The following is a 19208-nucleotide window of genomic DNA, read 5'->3' on the forward strand; positions in this document are numbered from 1 at the left end:
CTAGCACACCCTGCTTTCATGGGATGTAGTGAAAGTTGTTGCAGTAAAAATACACTGAACATACAGTGAAGGATTCATGATTGAGCAATCAAGGTCAACCTGAAATTAAAACTTTTTTAAGTCATTCATAATAGTTCATTTTAAGCGCAATAATGAATAGGGTAATTGCCTTTGCCCGCTTTGTCTTCTGATATTTGATTGTCATTGTGCAGAATGACAGAAGAAAAATAATATTAACCCATAACAATCATCACCTTCTCCTCCCACCACCCTCACCTATCACTAAGCAACATGACCAGGTAACACATTTGGAAATCCATCATAGTATAGAAGCAAATGGTGTTCAAAATGGTGTTAAAGTCAACATTTATTTCCATTCATTTGTTGCCGTGTTTGCATGATGGGTTGATTACTTCCCTTATAGATGCACTATGTTAGATTTTTTTTTGTTGAAATCTGAAGATGTAGCATTACTGAGTCAGGAGGAAAAAATACATACTAAACGATGGTGTCAGGCCTGATTAGGATGGATTTCACAGAAGTATTTCAGGCAACACTATTGAAGATATGACTGCAGTAGTTAATTCCCTCTCACACTCGAAGACACATCCTTCACCAAGCTCTGACTGAGTTCTCTTTGAATGCCCTTTCAATGCACTTGTAGTCATCACATTCATCCTCTTGATAAAGGGGTCTGAAACACAACCAATGTGACAAAATGTTCTTTTGCTGATGGCATGCAATGACATATTTCCACCAGAGAGGTCTCCAAATCCTAAAATGTTCAAATCTTTAACAGTGAATGTTTAAGTTATCTAGGAAGCTTAGGGTCTTAACATCTCACAAATTGTAAAGATAGTAATGAATTTTAGTTGGGAAAAATTTGACTATTTGTGAAGATCTGTGTGATCTGATATCAGGCTTGGGTGTTTATTCTGTAGTAAGTTGTAAACTGTAGATAGGGAACATTCCTTTGGAGGCAAATTATACAAACGCACAGACCCATGAGCCATAAGGAGAAAGAGGCATGGCCACTTTCCAACAGCTTGAGCAGATCGGCCGTGACTCCACTGCATTCGACAGAGCGTCAGTGTTTTTCTCGCTTGAGAGAGAATTCTTTCCCAGGAAGAAAACTGCCCTACAAATTAATATGCACGACTCCCAGAAAGGATTGGCCTTTGGCACAAATATGGATGGCAGACCCTTTAAATATTCACCACTGCTTGAATAAATATGTCTGTTTTTATGCTTTGCTGTTCACTGCACAAAGAAGAGTTGATTCATTAGCACTAAAGTGAGTCGCTGCCTCAGTGACGTGACTGAAACAAAAGCTGCACAGGTAGTTCTGGATGCAGGTTAAACCTGATTTTAGATTAGTAATTCTGCATTGAACATTTCTTAACAATGTTAATCAGCACTTGGGAAAACAAATAAGAATTGAATAATAATAATCAATATTAGCACTTAGCACAAATGGTTGACAAAGTCATTAGCATTGGTTATGAAACAATCAGCATGGATTGTAACCCTCAATGTTTATGGAAATATTGCTCTGTAATGCTGTATATTCGTATCTAGAATCATACAAATTTCAAAGCGATCGTTTGCTGCACAGATAGATCTTTTAATGATGCCAGTATTATTAAATCATTTCCAGAATCATGATTCCTTACAGTAAGAAATCACGGGTATTATATAGAGTGTGATATAGGGAAATATATAGGGAATAGAGTTAGTGAATAAATTGTTAGTGAGTAAATCAGTGTTGGTTTACTTATCATTCTGTGACAGTTGTCATGTTATATTGCATGACAGTAAATTATGGGTGTTGTGTGCTGCTAGGGGACATTTTTGTTATAGCACCTTGTGAGATTTTAACAGTGCACTGGATATCCTACACTGTGATTTCAGACTCCCAAAACGCTGTATTATGAATAGAGCATGGCCTACATGTTCTGCTAATTAGACTAGTTGTGATTAATTGGGGAACAAGTCTAAGTGAGAATTGAACTGAGCCTTTGATGCTATTGGTTTAAAAATAAAACACAGTAGGAAGTGACTTATTTGTTAGTGGATTATTTGAAGAAGTAGTCGAAGGAATAACTAATTCCATAAATGATTGTTAGCTGCAGCATGTAATTTACATTGTTTCAAGCTTCTGGTGGTATCAGCTCATAAATAAATACACCAGTTTGTCACCTATTAGCCAGATTAGTCAGTTAATCGAAGTCAAGAGGTTAAGTTATTGCGATGGAAAAGTGTTTAGCAGCCTTTTAATTTCATTCCTGACCTAACTTACTTATGTAAGTTTATTAGTTGATTGATCTGAAAAATGAGTTGAGAAGTTAACTGATTATAGAAATAATCACCCACTAGTGCTATTTGCTCAGGAATTAAACACAGCAGTAAGTGTCCTATTTGATTAATCGCGAGGTTAAATCGATTATAGAAATAACTGTTAGCTGCAGCGCTATGATCTCTGTCCTTATGGGCTCCTAGTGCTAACGGCTCATGAATAAAACACAGCAGTAAGTCACCTGGCTGTGTGCACTACATCTAGGTGAAGGAGAGCGCCTGTGGGAGGTAATGACCTCCCACAGGCTGTGTGGAGTCACATCACTGGCATAAAATCTAAAGGCCACTGTGAGTGTCCAGGAGTGCCGACCTATGACCTCCGCTGTTTCTTGCTGTAATCTCTGTTAAAGTCAAGTTCACACACACATTTACCCTCTTTTTTTCTCAGTCGCTCTCACTTTCTCTCTCTCTTTCTATCTCTCTCTCTCTCTCTCTCTCTCTACTTCTCTCTCTCTCTCTTTTTCCATTGCATTCTCTTCCCTCACTTACACTTTCTCTCTCTCTCTCTCTCTCTCTCTCTCGCTCTCTCTCTCTCTCTCTCTCTCATACACACCCCTGGGGGAGCGTATGTGTGGGAAGTGTGTGGAAACTGTGGCAACGCTGAAGACAGTCAGCTGCGGGTGCGCTCAACTGGGTCGTGGGTAACACGCTTCCATGACAACCGCTTTTCACCAGCCCCCCAGGCCAGAAAATGCTTTTTGCTCTCTTTCTCTCTCTCCCCTGTGCTTTTTTCACTCGCTCTCCCCTCTCCCTTTCATTTTGCTAAACCTCGGCCCAAACTTGCTGGCAGCGCCTCTACTGTACCGCTCTGAAAAGAGACTCTAAGGGAACAGATTTTTCAGCTTTATGGGGAACTTCACAGACAAAAGCTGAACATGCTGAACCCCTTTAAAAAAAGCTGCAGTAGGACCACACTGAGGCTTGTATGTCTCTGGGTAGAGAGGAAGTCTTTTGTGTCATTTTTTAATCTGTTGTCAAGCCTCTTTAAAGAGAATTTTATATGCAGAGTAGCATAAACTTGAGCTAAATTACATCAACAACGATAATTGTTCCATGAAATTTGGTTTTAGTACAGAATTAGCTGCTACTGCCTCGGCAGTAATTGACTTGTCGTTGTTTAGGATTGGGATGAGTCTAGGTTTAGAGGAAAGATGAGGTTTGCAAATTAAGATTAGACTGATTCATGCAACTCAATTCAATCAGGCCACAGATTGCCCTTTAGTCAGTACTGATAGAGTCATCACAGATGGACCTTGTCACCTGAATATGATGTTTAGCTCTTAATGGAACAAGTTCAAACATATCAGTGCTATTTATTCTTTAGTAAAATGGTTCCTTAAAGACCGCACAGTTCATGTATTTGTAGGTCAAACAACCTGGCAGATTTTTTGAGTGTGATGTCCTTCTGCTGACTTTGATAACTCAGAAATAAACTGCAATCAGATTAATCTGTGGATGATTGTGACTGTGTATACTTTCAACGTGAAGGATCATTTTATTTATTTCTGAGAAACATATTTACGTCCAGCTTTGCATCTTCAAGTTAGAAACTGCACCCTTACTGCAAAAATTCTTTTCTTAACGTCTTAAGTGTAGTTATTTCTGTTATATTCTGTACATATTTCTATACATATTTCTATCTAATATTATTGCAGATTGTTGTAAGAATATTGTGGTAAAAAGTGTGGTAGGTGATATTTATGTGTACCATTGCCATGATCATGCCCTGTGATGGATTAGTGACCTGTCCAGGGTGTATCCTGCCTTCCACCCAATGGCAGCTGGAATAAGCTCCAACACCCCGAGTGACCCAGAAGGAGAAGCGGCATAAAAGATGCATATGTGTGTGTGTGTGTGTGTGTGTGTGTGTGTGTGTGTGTGTGTGTGTGTGTGTGTGAGATTGCCATAACCGATCATGTAACAATATTTAGAAATTAGATATTAGATTTTTATTATTTTTATTATTTAGATTTAGATATTAGAAAACATCTGACAGGCACTGTAACACCTTTAGAGGGTTTTCAGTTGGAGTTCGAGTCTGTCATCAACTGAGCGCTGCCGAGTTAACAGCTAGGAAGCATGATAGCTAATCAGCTAAGGTGGCTTCTTTAGGCTTGTACCTTGATGTTGAAATAGAAAGGGTCTATGAAAACAAATATCTGGGTGTGATAATTGATCATAACTTATATCGGAAACAGCACAAAAATAATGTAAAAACAAAAATGTCTAAAACTATTGCTGTATTATATAAAACTAAAGATTTTATAATCTTTTATAAAATTCACTCTATATACTGTTCCTTCATAGTTCCATACATGACCTACTGAGCGGAGGTCTGGAGAAACACATACAAAACTAACACCAAGCCTGTTTTCATGCCACAGAAGAAAGAATTATAAGTTGATCAGACTTTTATGGCCCAACCAAGAAACTATTTATTAAATTACATGCATTAAAATTCAGTGAGCTAGTCGACTTTCACTTTACTACCAAACTGTATTCAGAAGCAGGTAAAGAGAGCAGATATGGACTAAAGGGAACACATATATTTAAAAAAACCAGTAGCAAGGCCAAATTTAAAAAATAGATGTATATCTGTCAAAGGGGTATGTTTGTGGAATAATTGTGATGAGGGATCTGTAAGCACTTATAAAACTGAGGAATGATCATTATTATGCATGAAATGTTCTGAATGTTTGATTTTCTTTCTGTTTTGATATTACTCTGTATTGTTTAAATGTAGGCTTGTACATGATTTATAAAGGGTAGTCAGAATAAGCTGTAGCTTCAGACGACATCTTTTCGGTCATTATATTGATTATAATGTTAATTAATTTATACCGATAATTTTTCCTTTTATTTTGCGTTACCTGTTATTATTATTATTATTATTTTCTCTTTTATGTTTGTGTACAAAACACCTTAATAAACTGAAATAAATGTATTAATTACTAAATTAATTACCTTAATAGTTGCATTCAATAAACATTAAAAAAGACGACAAAAGGCAATAAAATTGTTAATCGCATTTAGAAATCATGAGCTAAAACGATCGTAATGGGTCTGTGCAGTGCATTAAACCTCAGAAAAATGAAATGAAACATATTGCATATTGTGGAAGTGCCTTTGAGTATGATATTTTATTTTTGCTAACTGATTTCTAGATGTTTTTACTAGTTTTAAGTAATTTTATCTAGTGGAATTTTTATCATTATTCCAATGGCAGATAACTTTGCTCGACTGAAGCATGGAACAAGACAAGTTTACTATGTGAAATTACTTCAAACGAGTAAAAAAAATCTTTAAAATGTTTAAAAAATGTTCTTAAATGTTAAAGAATCTTACATATATCTTACATACATCTTGAATATGCTTATGACAGTATGTTGAGAAACATCAGACTGATACATGAATTGGAAGGATTTTATTAGCCTAAATTCTGTGCCAGAACATAGAGGCACAGTGTAACTTACAGGCTCTTCCTCAATCACAATACATGCAATGATGAACTTTGACTGCTCTTTCCTTCTTTGTAATTAGTTTAATTCTGCAAGTCTGGCAAAATCACAGGATCATGGAATCAAAATAAACATTAATGTTATCCTGAAAGTCGAAAAAGCTACAATGAGTGACAGCCAGGTATCAAAAATACGTTCTGCAGTCCATGGGCCTCTTGCGCATATGACCGCAGCAGTGGCCGCATCCGAGACTGAGGTGATGGGGGAGGAAATGAGCAATTCCGTATCAATGCCCATCTAGGTCTGCTCTGCTCGCAAGCCTCCTGCTTCCCCTTGCCGCTAGTGCGCCCACGTTAACCAGTGTAGAATGAGCTGACCTGGCTAGCCTGGCACAGGCCTGGACTAAACACTAATTAAACGCAGTGCACGCTGGATGAGGGCTGGAGCTGAAGGCTTGACCTCTTCGCTTAACCAGGAACACCGTGATCTCTCAGTCCGCCTTCTCATTGGCTCCAATCCTTTTTAGCTGTAGCAAGACAGAGAGACGTTTTAAAAGCTGCTTTAGTTTGTTTTATTTGCTGCCGTGCTTTCCTAGAACGTTCCCATATTAGGGTTCAGGTTAATGGTGGTGTTAATCTCAGCTACATCAGCAGGGGCAGTAACATTTTAGAGCTTAGTGCGCCTGCTGTTTAAGTATGGCAAGCCACTTCAAAAAAGGTTCAAATTTTCCCCTACAGAGCCCTCAGGTGCACCCAGTGCTGCAGTGTACATCTGCCATCAATTTAAATCACACATGTTTGCAGTAGCATGCAGGAAAACCCAGTGTTAAAAAAACAAAAAACAAAACAGAGCTGAGTAACAACACTCATCGAATTGTTGGGCCTTATTCATTACTGTGTTGACTGTCTGGGGTTGTAATATTTCACGACTGAGATAATAAATACCCAGAGGAATAAACAGAGGGAGAGAGAGAGAGAGAGAGAGAGAGAGAGAGAGATGAGTTGGGCACTCTCTGGCCCCTGAATTCAGCTTTAATGAATAGCTCATTGATTTCCTTTTACAGCTGGAAGCAGCCCTGTCCTCTCCTGTGTGTCTCCACCCCATTAATGCACTTTCATTGCAGATGAATGAGGGACAGTGCAGGCTTTTCCACACATGCCCTTTAGGGGTCTTGTAAAGATGGTCTACAGAATGGAACCCCCATTCCAAAGTTCACACTTTTGGTGTTGTGTATGTGTTTGTACATTTGCACTCTTTCCGCTAAGCATTCAAGCGTGTCCCATTTTTCAAACGTGCAAAAACGCAGTGAACAAGACCACACTAAACGTACCTTTTCTCAAATACAGCACTGAAGCACAACTGGGCCAAATATATGCCGCAGTTCAACATAAGTGTCACATAAATAGCCTCTCTCTGCAGGCCCCCTAGTGGCCATTCCACCCGCAGAATGGAAATCAACTTGGATATTTGTAATTAATACAATCAAATAGAAGTGTTGGCTCTCTGTGTGTGAAATGTTTTGAATCTGTGATGAGCTGCTAGTGAGCAATAAAGAATGAAGCGGGGGGGCATTGAGAGCCCACCTGCTCTAAAAACAAGTCATAACACACCACAAAGACAGCCACGCTGAGAAAAAACAGACAACTGTAGCTGCCTTCATATCTAAATCTCGTATACAACTGCCACAAAAATTGCAAGAAACAGTTCATTCAACTAAGGGACATCTCACACAGGTGGAGTTGCATTTAATGGCTACTGTGAAAAGGGGTTGCAAATGTGGAGTTGTGCAAATTTAGGACAGGCAGATAGTTAGGCTATCTAACTTGCTTTCATTTACTTTGTCTGAAATAATGACTGATGTTGCTGGGTTGCTTCTGTGTGCTCAGCAATTTAGAGGTTATTTAGGAGTTATGAGCATGTTTATAATTGGCTTTATTTTTCTAATTATACTTTAGACAAAGACATTAGAATGTACAACGCTCAGTTCTTGTAACTGGGGCGTCACCTTGACTGCAAATGTTAACTTGATCATTCTAGAAAAAGCTAGTAAAAATCGTGCCCATGGCAATATCATTTTCCTGCAAAAACCAGGCTTTGAATCTGTGTAAAATATTGAATTATGGAAGTCTGGTGGTCTGCAGGCCAATTTCACTTCCTCGGGCAGAGTTAGCAAGTTAGCACGTTTTCACCCCACTCACATCTCTCAGGGCAACAGAAAGACGCACGTTAGCACGTTTTCACCCCACTCACATCTCTCAGGGCAACAGAAAGACTCTTACCTGTCTAAAATCTGTCTAAAATCAGCTCTTAAGAAGATGCTTTGACTGAAAATACTCACAAGACCAAAATCCTAACAATCACAAAAATAGCCTCAACTTCATGGCGATCTTTGTGTGTGAGTTTGGTGAAACGGGCAAAATTTCCTGCGTGTGAGAATGGGGCTCAACTCTCTGTTGTCTGCTAAAGTGGGCAATAACTACCCCCTACCACTCACCAAAACCACGTGACTGTGTTCCCCGAAATATTTTGATATGGTGGCTCTGGGCTTCGTGTATCTCTCTGATTAGACTCCATTGGCTGTATTATGTTGTGCTGTTCTTATTGTGGTGGAGATCAGATGTTATGGGGTATTATCTCTTCCTACTGGACTGACAAGCTCATGTGAGGGCTTTCAAATTGAGTTCTCATGTCGACATGAAAATGGTGCTGGTGTGGATGAAGAGTTTTTTGAAAATGAAGGACAAAACCTATGTTTTTAAAGATATCCAGATCTGTGTGGACGAGGCTTGAATCAGTGTTACTGCTAACCCTACAACCACTGTTAGCTCTCAGGCCTCTGCTGGAGTGTGTGTAGTGAGACAGCTAGTGTCCCTGGCACTTCTGTGTTTGCCTCATTATTTCATTAGCATTAATGGGATAGATCCATTATGCAATGTTCTCTGTGCTCTTATGCAACTGCTCACCTGAGAGCTTCTGCTCCTCACTTAGCACCCACTGCCTCATAGATTTAACTCTTTCCTGTCACATTTTCTTTATCCAAACTTTGAGACGAATGATATTCTGACTTTTTGCCCAAACTGAGCTGACTCTATTGGAATCTCCACTAAACCGTTATGATATTAGTTTGAGGGGATCATTCACACATGTCAGTATAAACAGTATACAGACCCATATCATGGAAAACTGAATTTTTGAAAGAAGAAATAGTTTGATGTGTAAACATATGTAGTATGTACCATTCACTCCACAGTCAACAGCCTGTATTAAGTTTATTGTTTTTACATTGTCGTTTGTATATCTGCTTATACAGCCTACAGCAGTTTAGCTCCACCCATTCACACTAATGTTATAAAGAGTGTTTTAGCTTGGGCTGCTTTTGGAATGAGGGCAGCCAATCGGTACAGAGCTCATTTACATACAGCAGCTTTAAAGGCACGGTAATGAAAAAGGCATAAAACACGTAATAAGACATTGAAAAGTTGTCATAGAAAAATTTATATTTTTGATATATAAAATCACACATACTGTATAAGAGGACATCAGGGAAAAAGTACAAGAAAAATACAGGATATGAGTTTTAAAAAGATTTTATTGCCATTAATTGCTTAGTAGGGCTGTCACAACAAAATACATTTTTTCCAAATAAAAAAAAATGCACTTTTGAATGCAGAAAATGTCCATTTGAATGTCTAAAGCTATTGGGATATTGCTAGCATGAGGATTTTATAGAAAAGACATTCTCAGACATACGTTGAAATAGGCCTGGGCACCTTTTTTGACGACAGTCTCGCTGGTTCCAACCAATACCATGTGACTTTGGTCATTTACGTTCACTGTGCCCTGATGGATGTAGGAGACATGACATTGAAACCTGCCATTTACTGTTACTTCTCTTGCTTATTTTTTAATTATATATTTTTTATTTTATATTTTTTCCATTGACTCACATAAAAAGTTCAAAGTTTTTTTTCTCCTGTAAAGTTATCATTTTGGAGATACAAGGTTTTGTTCTGACAACAGCGATACATTTTAATATTTGACAAACATGCAAGGCTCCGGAATTGAATTTGATGTTTTATCCCTGCTGATGTTCATGTTGTTCCTTGTTTTATTTACCAAAATTCTCTGAAATCTCAGGGTCTGAGAGCCATTTGAATGGCTTGGTCACTGTAGGTACTGCCCCTAGCCTGATGCAGCATTAGTCTTTGCTGTTCTTGTTGTTTGAACAAAGACTTCAGCTGCCTTCTACCCAAAGCACAAAGCTAATGTCATTCTTCTGATCATTTTTTTGACCGTACAATAAAGGATTTCCTGACAAAAGGAAAATGCCACTTTCCAGAGCTCATTCACACTGCTGCAATTAGGAAGTGCTAAGGATACTGATTGAAAAGGGTTACCATGGAAACAGCAAAATGGAACACACGAGCGTGCAGTCGTAACGCCCTTTTCCCCCTCACTCGCTGTGTGTATGTGAACAGCTATTTTTAACTGCTATTATATAAGGTTTTAAATGCTCATAGAGGATGTATCTCCCCTCTTTTGTCTCCATTCTGTCCCTCTCACCTTTCCTAACGCTCACTCACCAACGCTAAGACACCCTGTCACCTCTGTGCACATCCCTCTATCCCTCCAAACTCCTAATCCAACTAGTCATGATGTATCTGAAACTATTATTCTTTTGAATTGCTGTCATATGATTACCTAAATCGACTGGTTAATGTATCAGATGGTGTTTTATCTTTGTCTGTAAATGGCCCATGCTGACTGCAGCACATCACTTTAGAATGCATTAAAGGGAACAGATGGTTATGTATATTCAGGGCAGCCCTATGCACTGTAAAAATAAATTAGCATCGCTAATGGGATGAGCGGGTCATAGGGCTCGGAGCTTTCAAGGGCTGACCTTTACGTCTGTGTTTTCTCCTGGATTAGTTATGGTTCTCGGCTTTGTTCTGCTTACTGGCCTCTCTGAATTACCATCAGGGTATGAAGGGAAAAGTAAAGCTTCTCCTACTGTCAGAATGTGCGTAAGCTTCTTTTTGTGCTCCTGAAATTTGCTTTGTAAGCTGTTGTTAACCTAATTTGTTACAGTGGTCATCTAAGGGTACAATGGCAATGTGTTGTAATGAATCTGTATGCAGTTCTGCAGTTCCTGTAAAGCAGCGGTCATCTAATCTCCTTCGGGAGATCTACTTTTCTCCAGTCTTTAGTTCCAACTTGAAACTAACAAGCCATGCCCGCTTTGGTTCACGTTAATGCATCTGATCCAACCAGTTAAGGACTTCTGAAAAAAAAGTTTTGTGATGACAAAAGAAATTGACAAAATGATTTGTGCATTTTTTATGAAGAATGAGAAAACCCATTACCAGAGCCTTTGGTCAAAATGTAGGGCCAGATGTGTTCTCGTGATGAAACATACAACATTTCAGGCTAAATGTGGGTGGGAAAACAATCCAGCACCTTGAGAAGGACGATGGTGCGCTCATTAACATTATCCAACAGACAGCACCCTTGTCGTTAGCACATGGTTGTAATGTAAGTTAGCATGACTGAAAGGTTGTATGTGCAGAGAACATATTACATGTGGTAAAAATAAACCTCTTGGTAGGGAGAATTATTCTCCGGACATTAAAACAACCCAGGAATTTTTTTAAAGGTGGGCATACTTTTGTTAACACTGAAAACTTTAATAAGTTCTCTGCCGATGTGTATTGCAATGGACAGTGTAGAAAAGAGGTGAAGAAGAGGGTGCAGGCAGGATGGAGTGGTTGGAGACGGGTGTCAAGGCTGATGTGTGACAGAAGGATAGCAGCAAGAGTGAAAGGGAAGGTTTACACGACAGTAGTGCGTCCTGCTATGATGTATGGTTTGGAGACTGTGCCTCTGTCTAAAAGACAGGAGGCTGAGCTGGAGGTGGCGGAGATGAAGATGCTGAGATTTTCGTTGGGAGTGACAAGGATGGACAAGATTAGAAATGAGCAGATCAGAGGGACAATGAAGGTGGAGCAGTTTGGAGATAAAGTGGAGTGGACTTGGAGAAGATTGGTGTAAAAGTAGAGGAGGCCGTAGATAGGGCAAGATGGAGGCAGATGATCCGCTGTGGCGACCCCTAAAGGGAGCAGCCGAGAGAAGGAGAAGAAGAAGAAGACCATGTCTGGCCCTAGGAGACTAGTTAATGTACACTATGGCCGAGACCCAGATTAAGCCAAGACTAAAAAGAATTTCCAGTGGTGATTAATTCCCTGTTAGAAGGGCTGTTTGGATTCTTTTGCACATGTGTATCTACTGGAAGATAAAAGGCAGGGAAAAAGCACAAGCGGACAGTGAAACAGCACCACTCATTCCATATTTAACGTTCCTTGGGGTCCCGTCAAGTGTGAGTTTGAAAAGTTTTGAGTGAGAAGTTTTAGAAATGTCCACTTCTAAAAATAAAAAAGTTGCAAAAAAGGTTCTTTAGAGCGATGCCTTAGAAGAACCCATTGTAGCTCCCTGAAAAACATTTTATTGGTTGGTTCCTATTAGTTCATAGAACCTCCACATAAGGTAAATGTAGTAATTCTATACCAATTATGTTTTGCTAGAAGCATACTTTCAAGCCAAGAACCAATTAGGCAGAACGAAGGCGGCTTTGTGGTCTTCAGTTTGGTTTAAAGGACTTCAGCTTGGTTTGCAATGTCACTGTGACCAGTGTCATTGTGGTCACATTGTTGTTAGGACGCATATCAATTAGGGTGTTCTCTTATTTCTCAGCACATGTAGAAAAATGCTCTGCCTTGTAAATAGCTCAAAGCTGCAAGATAAAGAAATTGGTGAATATAATAAAGCTGATCAAGATGATTGGCTTTGATGTATAATTTGTCAGTTAACTAATTGCAGTAAGGGTGGGCATCATTTCATGACGAATTATATACTTAAAAACACTTCCCAACTGCATGTTTCATTAATAAGTGAGTGTAATTAGTCCTTTTAATTGGATGTAGTGAAGTACAGTTTGTGAATCATTGAATAAAAATATAGCTGTAGGTTTGTTTCAGTATTTTTACTACTGTATTATACAACACTACATGTTCTATTTTGCCTGTTGGATCTTAATAAACCTCATGATACATATTGTGTATCATGAAAATGTCTTAAAGAATCACAATATAATATTTTTACCATATCGCCCAGTCCTAGCAGTATGAGGTATTTTGGGACCTGCAGGTAGGTCTGCATTACAATAAAAGAAGTCATGGAGTATGAGATAACTCTGGAAATACTGATGGAGAATGTGCTGTAAATGGTTCTATATAGAGCCTTTTTGAAAAGGATTTTATATAGCACCAAAAAAGGTTCTCATATTATAACAACATAAAGCTTGTAACAATAGAATAGCTCTTTTTGGTGCTATATAGAACCTTTTTGAAAAAGATTTTCCTGGCTTTAGTTATTCCCCTCTTTCTAACCACGCCACCTATCAGTGAGCTTCCACACTGCCAATCAGTGGCCTCCTATAAAATCTGAATGTATGGAATGTGTTCATTACATTTTGTAATACTTTCATCTTTTCATTCAGCGCATTTAACTCAAAAGAACCAATATCAAGCAGACAAATGAACAGAAAATAACATTCAAAATTGTTTTCACAACTTGTTTAGGTTAAAAATACTTTGCACACTCTTAGCTTAATGGGTTCTATAGTAATGGTAAAGGTTATTTTCAACCCTTCTTAGGTACTATTTAGAACCACTTCAAAAGTGTTTAAAAGCATTTTTCAAGTTAAGTGTTACTCATCTGTCTTCAGCACTGACTCTTGTTTCTGGCAGCATCTTACCTGAAGAGTACTTCTGACTGTTTGTACTAGCTGGTATACAGCCTCTAACTGCACAACAAAGCACTTTTGTAAGTCGCTGTGGAGAAGCATGTCGGCTAAACGCCGTACATGTAAATATTGGCCCGGTTTAGTGGTTTCCATTCAGTGCTATGCTTGCTGACAGTCTTCATCAGAGTGTGCAATGACTCAAGAAAATATATATGGCAATTGCTAGGAATTCTCTTTGCAGCTAGTGTACTACTGTAAATGCTGCTGAATGGAAACTTTTCACAGTTAGCAAACTGCAGAGGTCATGTAACACTAAGCTAATGATTATGTGGTTAATTGCACAGCCGTGCTCGCAAGTAACAAGGGCTGAAGATCATCCAATGTTCCTAATTAGCAGTCTGTCTATGTGAAAAACATGATTCACACTGACAGAAGTTCTTATGATTGTAGCGATTTTACAGAGCGCTGACTGTCAGCCTAATACTGCGTGACTAGTGTGTGAAGCCCTGCTCTTCGTGGATAGCCAGCTGATTTGATCTGACATGATTCTGTCAGAATGAGGTGTCAAAACACTGATTACATGAGTTTCACCTCTGGGGGTGCCAGAATCTTCCGCCAGAACCAGAGAATTAGAAATAGCTTGGCTGCTTCTAACCTACATTGTTAAACCATGCGGAGGAAAGCTTGGTGCAGCAGTGAAAGTCATATGGATACCAGACCTGCACTCAGTTTCTACCCTTAAATTTCATAGTCTCTGCTTTGGCTCTGAAGTCCAAAGCAGAGACTATGAAATTTAAGTGCAGAATCTGTAGGACTAATACAGAAATGGTCATAATTTCATCCTTTGTATTCAGCACGTTTGACTTAAAGAAACCAAAATCAAGCAAATTGACATATAATAGCATTAAAAAATTGTTCACCATAATTGCTTAGGTTGAAAATTGTTTGTACACTCTTAGTAGAAAGGGTACTATATAGTAATGAAAGAAGTTCTTTGACATATCTATTCATTGGGGTTTGCTTGTGTTTTGAATCTTGTTGTGATGGTGTAGTCCTCTCCTCTTGCTAGTCATATCTGACATGATCTAAACATATGTTTGCCTACATCCTGAAGAGCATCTCATAGCACAAGTATCTATATTAATCCCTATTAAATGGATGCTTTAGAAGAGTTTCTCAAGCATTTACTTGCTTTTCATATCCATCGATTTAGTTTTCTGTGATCATATGACCACATATGGCACAAACATCTGGGCTCATTGGAAATTGTCCTGCTGTCCATCCGTCCATCCATTTGGATGTGAGAGGTTTTTCACTGAGGAGACGACAAAAAATGTATTACAGGTTTCCCTTTAATAAACAATAGGTATGTTGTTAGCCATATCAGTGTATTTGGCTCCATTAGTCAAATTACATTAACACCTAGTGAAATCTAATGCAGTCTTTTCTTTTTTCCCCCTCCAGGTTGCTTGGACTGCTGCATTAAGTGTCTGGGTGGGGTGCCATATGCCTCATTGGTGGCCACCATCCTGTGCTTCTCGGGAGTGGCGCTGTTCTGTGGCTGTGGGCATGTGGCACTGACAGGCACTGTGACTATGCTGGAGAACCACTTCTCTCGCATCACATCAGACCATGCCACCCTCATCGATGTGTAAGTGTGAGCGGGTTTGTGTAGTGGGGGTGGGAGGTGTCACAGCTTGCGAAGTGAGTGATGGGGTGAAGTATTGCTGCCTGCCCCTAGAGGTTGATAGGAAAGGACCAAGGTACAAAATAGAGGGGGTCCTGTGGAATCCGGGATCCCCTAATTATCCTCTTAAAACCCCTGAATGTGTCAAAATTCCTGAAAATTAACGTATTATATTATTATTATTATCATATGATGCTTATATAGTATATAATATTATATAATAAATAAATAATTACAAAAGACAGAAGCTTACAATTGTGTGTGAAGAAATTGTGTGTGAAGCAGCTAAACAATAACCTTTCCCTGAATTTGTACACTAACCATTAACAAAGTATTTTCAAACCATTTATAAACTGTTTATAAGGGTATTCTTATTATAAAGTGGTAGCTAAATGTTTTGTGTAAGTAAGTACTTAATAACTACTGGTGAAGCAAAGGAAAAGGAGAGAAAGGGAAAAAGTGAGCGCCTCGGTGAGTAAGACGGTGTTCTGGGTTTTGAGCTCAAGTGTCATCATGCTTCTCCATCTGCTACAGCCTTTGCTTACGTGCCTGTATATGTATGAGCAAGTACTAGTGTCAAAAATGGACCGAAGTGAGTAATGTGCTCCAAAAAATGTCACTGAATATAAGCATATAGACATTACATCCCTGCTGAAGCACAGTGGTGATATTTCTGTTTCTGACAGATTCAGTTCCTGTGGAGAAGGAATGGGTTATTGCTTTTGACTTTAGGGCTATATGCATTTGTTTTGGATACAGACTATGCATAATGCAGCACACAGCTCTGTCTCTCTGTCCCACCATTGCTCTAAATAACATTCTCTTCTGTGTTGTCTTGTTTTCTGTGCAGTGTTCAGATTCTGCAGTACATCATTTACGGCATCGCCTCTTTCTTCTTCCTCTATGGCATCATCCTGTTGGCTGAGGGCTTCTACACGACCAGCGCCGTGAAAGAGATGCACAGCGAATTTAAGACCACTGTGTGCGGCCGCTGCATCAGTGCCATGGTACGAGTAGAGAACATACATAGATACACACAAGCATGCACAGACTCAGTTCATTATAAAAGCTCAAATTTCCTTAGATTATTTCATTCTAAATTTGATTAGATTTAGAACAAAGATACACTGAATGCACAATACTTATCACATACACAGTAGAACTTACACACTATATAGAATATAGACAATATAGACAGGAATGAAATATAGACAACATAGACAGCAAAGGAACACAGGCAACAGACAATAGAGGAATAAAGACAACATAGACAAAAATGGAATATTCCACTTATACAACAGTTAGTTCTGGCTACGCAAGTTGGTTCTAACCGTGCTGATATTTCGCCATAACATCACAGGTTTTTCACAAAAACTGTGTCACTCTGCTGAGACGCTGTTGCTAAGAAACGAGTTTGACAGGTGTAGGAGACGCTCAAGCCATTTGAACGTTTTTACTTCTTACTTTGCCACAAACAGAAATGGATAGTTTTAAGATCACATTTGACCAACAGTTTGAGTGACATTTGATCTGTTCAGACTCTGAAAATGAGACGACACTAAATTCCCAAACTGTCATCACCAGTGAGCAGCTTTTCAGTCGGCAGCTGTGACTGATTGTTTAGCTGTGAAAACCTAAACAACTTGGAATCAGCCAGAAATGAACCGAATACCGTTCGCCAAACGTGTAGTCTGATCTTCAGAGCCTGACTAAATCAGGCTGAGCCATAAAACTGCTGCAATAAAAACGAAAAAGCTGCACAGTGGTGATGACAGTTTGGAAATTTAGTGTAAGGAGCTGGAGAATGAACTGCTGGCTGTGCAGCGAGTGGGCGGAGTTCATTACTCTGACATGGAAATGAGCTGCTTGTTAAGGAATTACAATTTGGCGGCAGAAATTGTGAACATTAAAACATATTAAATGACACGTTCATGACCCAATTTATTTATTTCTTACTTTATTTATTTAACTGTTGTATAAAAGCAGTAGAACACTCAAGGTTGTGTTATTGAGTATAACATCACGGCTGTGATGATCTACAACCGAATCACAACCATGATATTATTTCGCGATAACACTCCTTCTCGTGTTCTATTGCTTAAATAAACAATACAGACAGTAATAGAATATAGACAGCATATACAGTAATGGCTATTTACACTACTGTTTACTCAGTAGTGCAATATAAATCTTCAAAATCAAAACATAAATCATAAAACATAAATTGTTATTATTATTATTTGTTACTGTATTGTTTTTATTTTTACAGTCGAAAAATAAAGAATGTTATTGAATATGTACTTATAATTCTAATATTATCCTAAAGAAATATAATGAAATAATCGATTCTAACATCACAAAACTGATGCAGATGAACTGCTACTTTCATATTTGTGCATGCAATGCACTGGTGCTCTTTACACCCCTAGTACACACACAAACACACACACATATACACATACTACATACTGTCCACATGCGGGCCAAGCCCAGCCCCGAAGGACTGTTCTGGCACAGTTAGTACTATGTAGCCTAATTCCTTTAATTGCTACAGATGTCCAGTAACATCAGTCTTTAAAGCCTTGCAGTCATGTGTGTGTGTGTGTGTGTGTGTGTGTGTGTGTGTGTGTGTGTGTGTGGTTGTGTAAGTTCACATGTGCCACTGTTGTAATCCCATGGATAAGGCCTTAGTCTTAAATAGGCCATCATATTAGGTCATATTCCAAATAAGCATTAAGACAACGATGGTTCATGACAACATTATAGTCCTTAGTTTGCTAAACCAGTGATTAACATTCATTTTACATTAATTAAATTTACATTAATTCATTTCAGACGAAGGATTCTCTACTGAGACCACATGGTTGTATCAGTACAAGAGGACTAGATATATTGCTGTTGTTTCGCTTTGTTTTAAATTTAGTTACAAACTTTTTACAAATTTATATTTGATTTATATTCACCTTTTCAGTTTGTAGCTTCAAGTCAATGTAATTTACTTTTTTTGATGTTGAAAAAAGTCAAATTTGGCAAAAATTCAAATCAGAATATCTCGTATTTCATAAAAAGAACAAAGAATGAGAAACAATACTTTCCACAGAATTTCTCTGCTTGCTTCAATGAGTTATGAGTGAGAAATGATTAGTATAAATTGAAACATGCTTTTGCTGTTGCGGGTATATAATATATAATAACTGTACCTTCTATATGTTCAAGTGCACATATTTAGACAGTTGTAATGATCAGATGAATGGACAATAAACTCATTCTCTCTGTTTTTATCTCAGTTTGTGTTCCTGACCTACATCCTGGGCTTGGCATGGCTGGGCATCTTCGGCTTTTCCGCGGTGCCTGTCTTCCTTTTCTACAACATGTGGACCACGTGCGCCGCCATGAAGTCTCCCATCGCCAACCTCACCTCTGTGGACAACATCTGTGTGGACGTGAGGCAGTACGGTGAGTGTGCTCTAAATGTTCTACTGCAGTTGATATTACAGTAGGAGAGAAGTGATTAAGTGAAAAGCAATACACCCACAGCGCTGTGGCATAAATGTGATTTGGAATGATCAACAGTGAAGACATTGAAGGCCTGCGCTTGTTATTGGTGTAAAAGGAGAAAAAATAAAAACGGATATACAGAAAGGTCCCTAAGCCTGGTACCCTCATGAGCCCAAAATATAACCCCAAAAAATCATTAAAAGGGTTCAGTACACTAATTTTAAACAAGGCTGAAATTTTGAACTGAACTCAAATATAGCCCGAGAACCTTCTCTGAGACTGGCCCAACCCACAGCACTGACTGTGGAATCTGAACCCGACTGTGGGCCCAAACAAATTCTATCTCAATTATGAGGTGAATCCATCCATTTTAATTAAAGTAGTGATAAACACAAGTTAAATCCAGATT

The 19208-nt window shown here is 38.7% G+C and overlaps 1 protein-coding gene across 3 annotated transcripts in view; it reads left to right on the forward strand.

Annotated features, from left to right (window-relative positions):
- Positions 1 to 19208, forward strand: part of gpm6ba (glycoprotein M6Ba) — a 60069-nt gene that overhangs the window by 32611 nt on the left and 8250 nt on the right. For all 3 annotated transcript variants that reach the window (XM_017710006.2, XM_017710004.2, XM_017710007.2), the window contains exons 2-4: positions 15079 to 15265; positions 16152 to 16308; positions 18589 to 18757. In XM_017710006.2, the coding sequence (XP_017565495.1) occupies positions 15079 to 15265; positions 16152 to 16308; positions 18589 to 18757 (513 nt within the window). The remainder of the gene's footprint in view (positions 1 to 15078; positions 15266 to 16151; positions 16309 to 18588; positions 18758 to 19208) is intronic.

This window comes from Pygocentrus nattereri, chromosome 12 (genome assembly GCF_015220715.1).
Source record: "Pygocentrus nattereri isolate fPygNat1 chromosome 12, fPygNat1.pri, whole genome shotgun sequence".
NCBI lineage: Eukaryota > Metazoa > Chordata > Actinopteri > Characiformes > Serrasalmidae > Pygocentrus > Pygocentrus nattereri.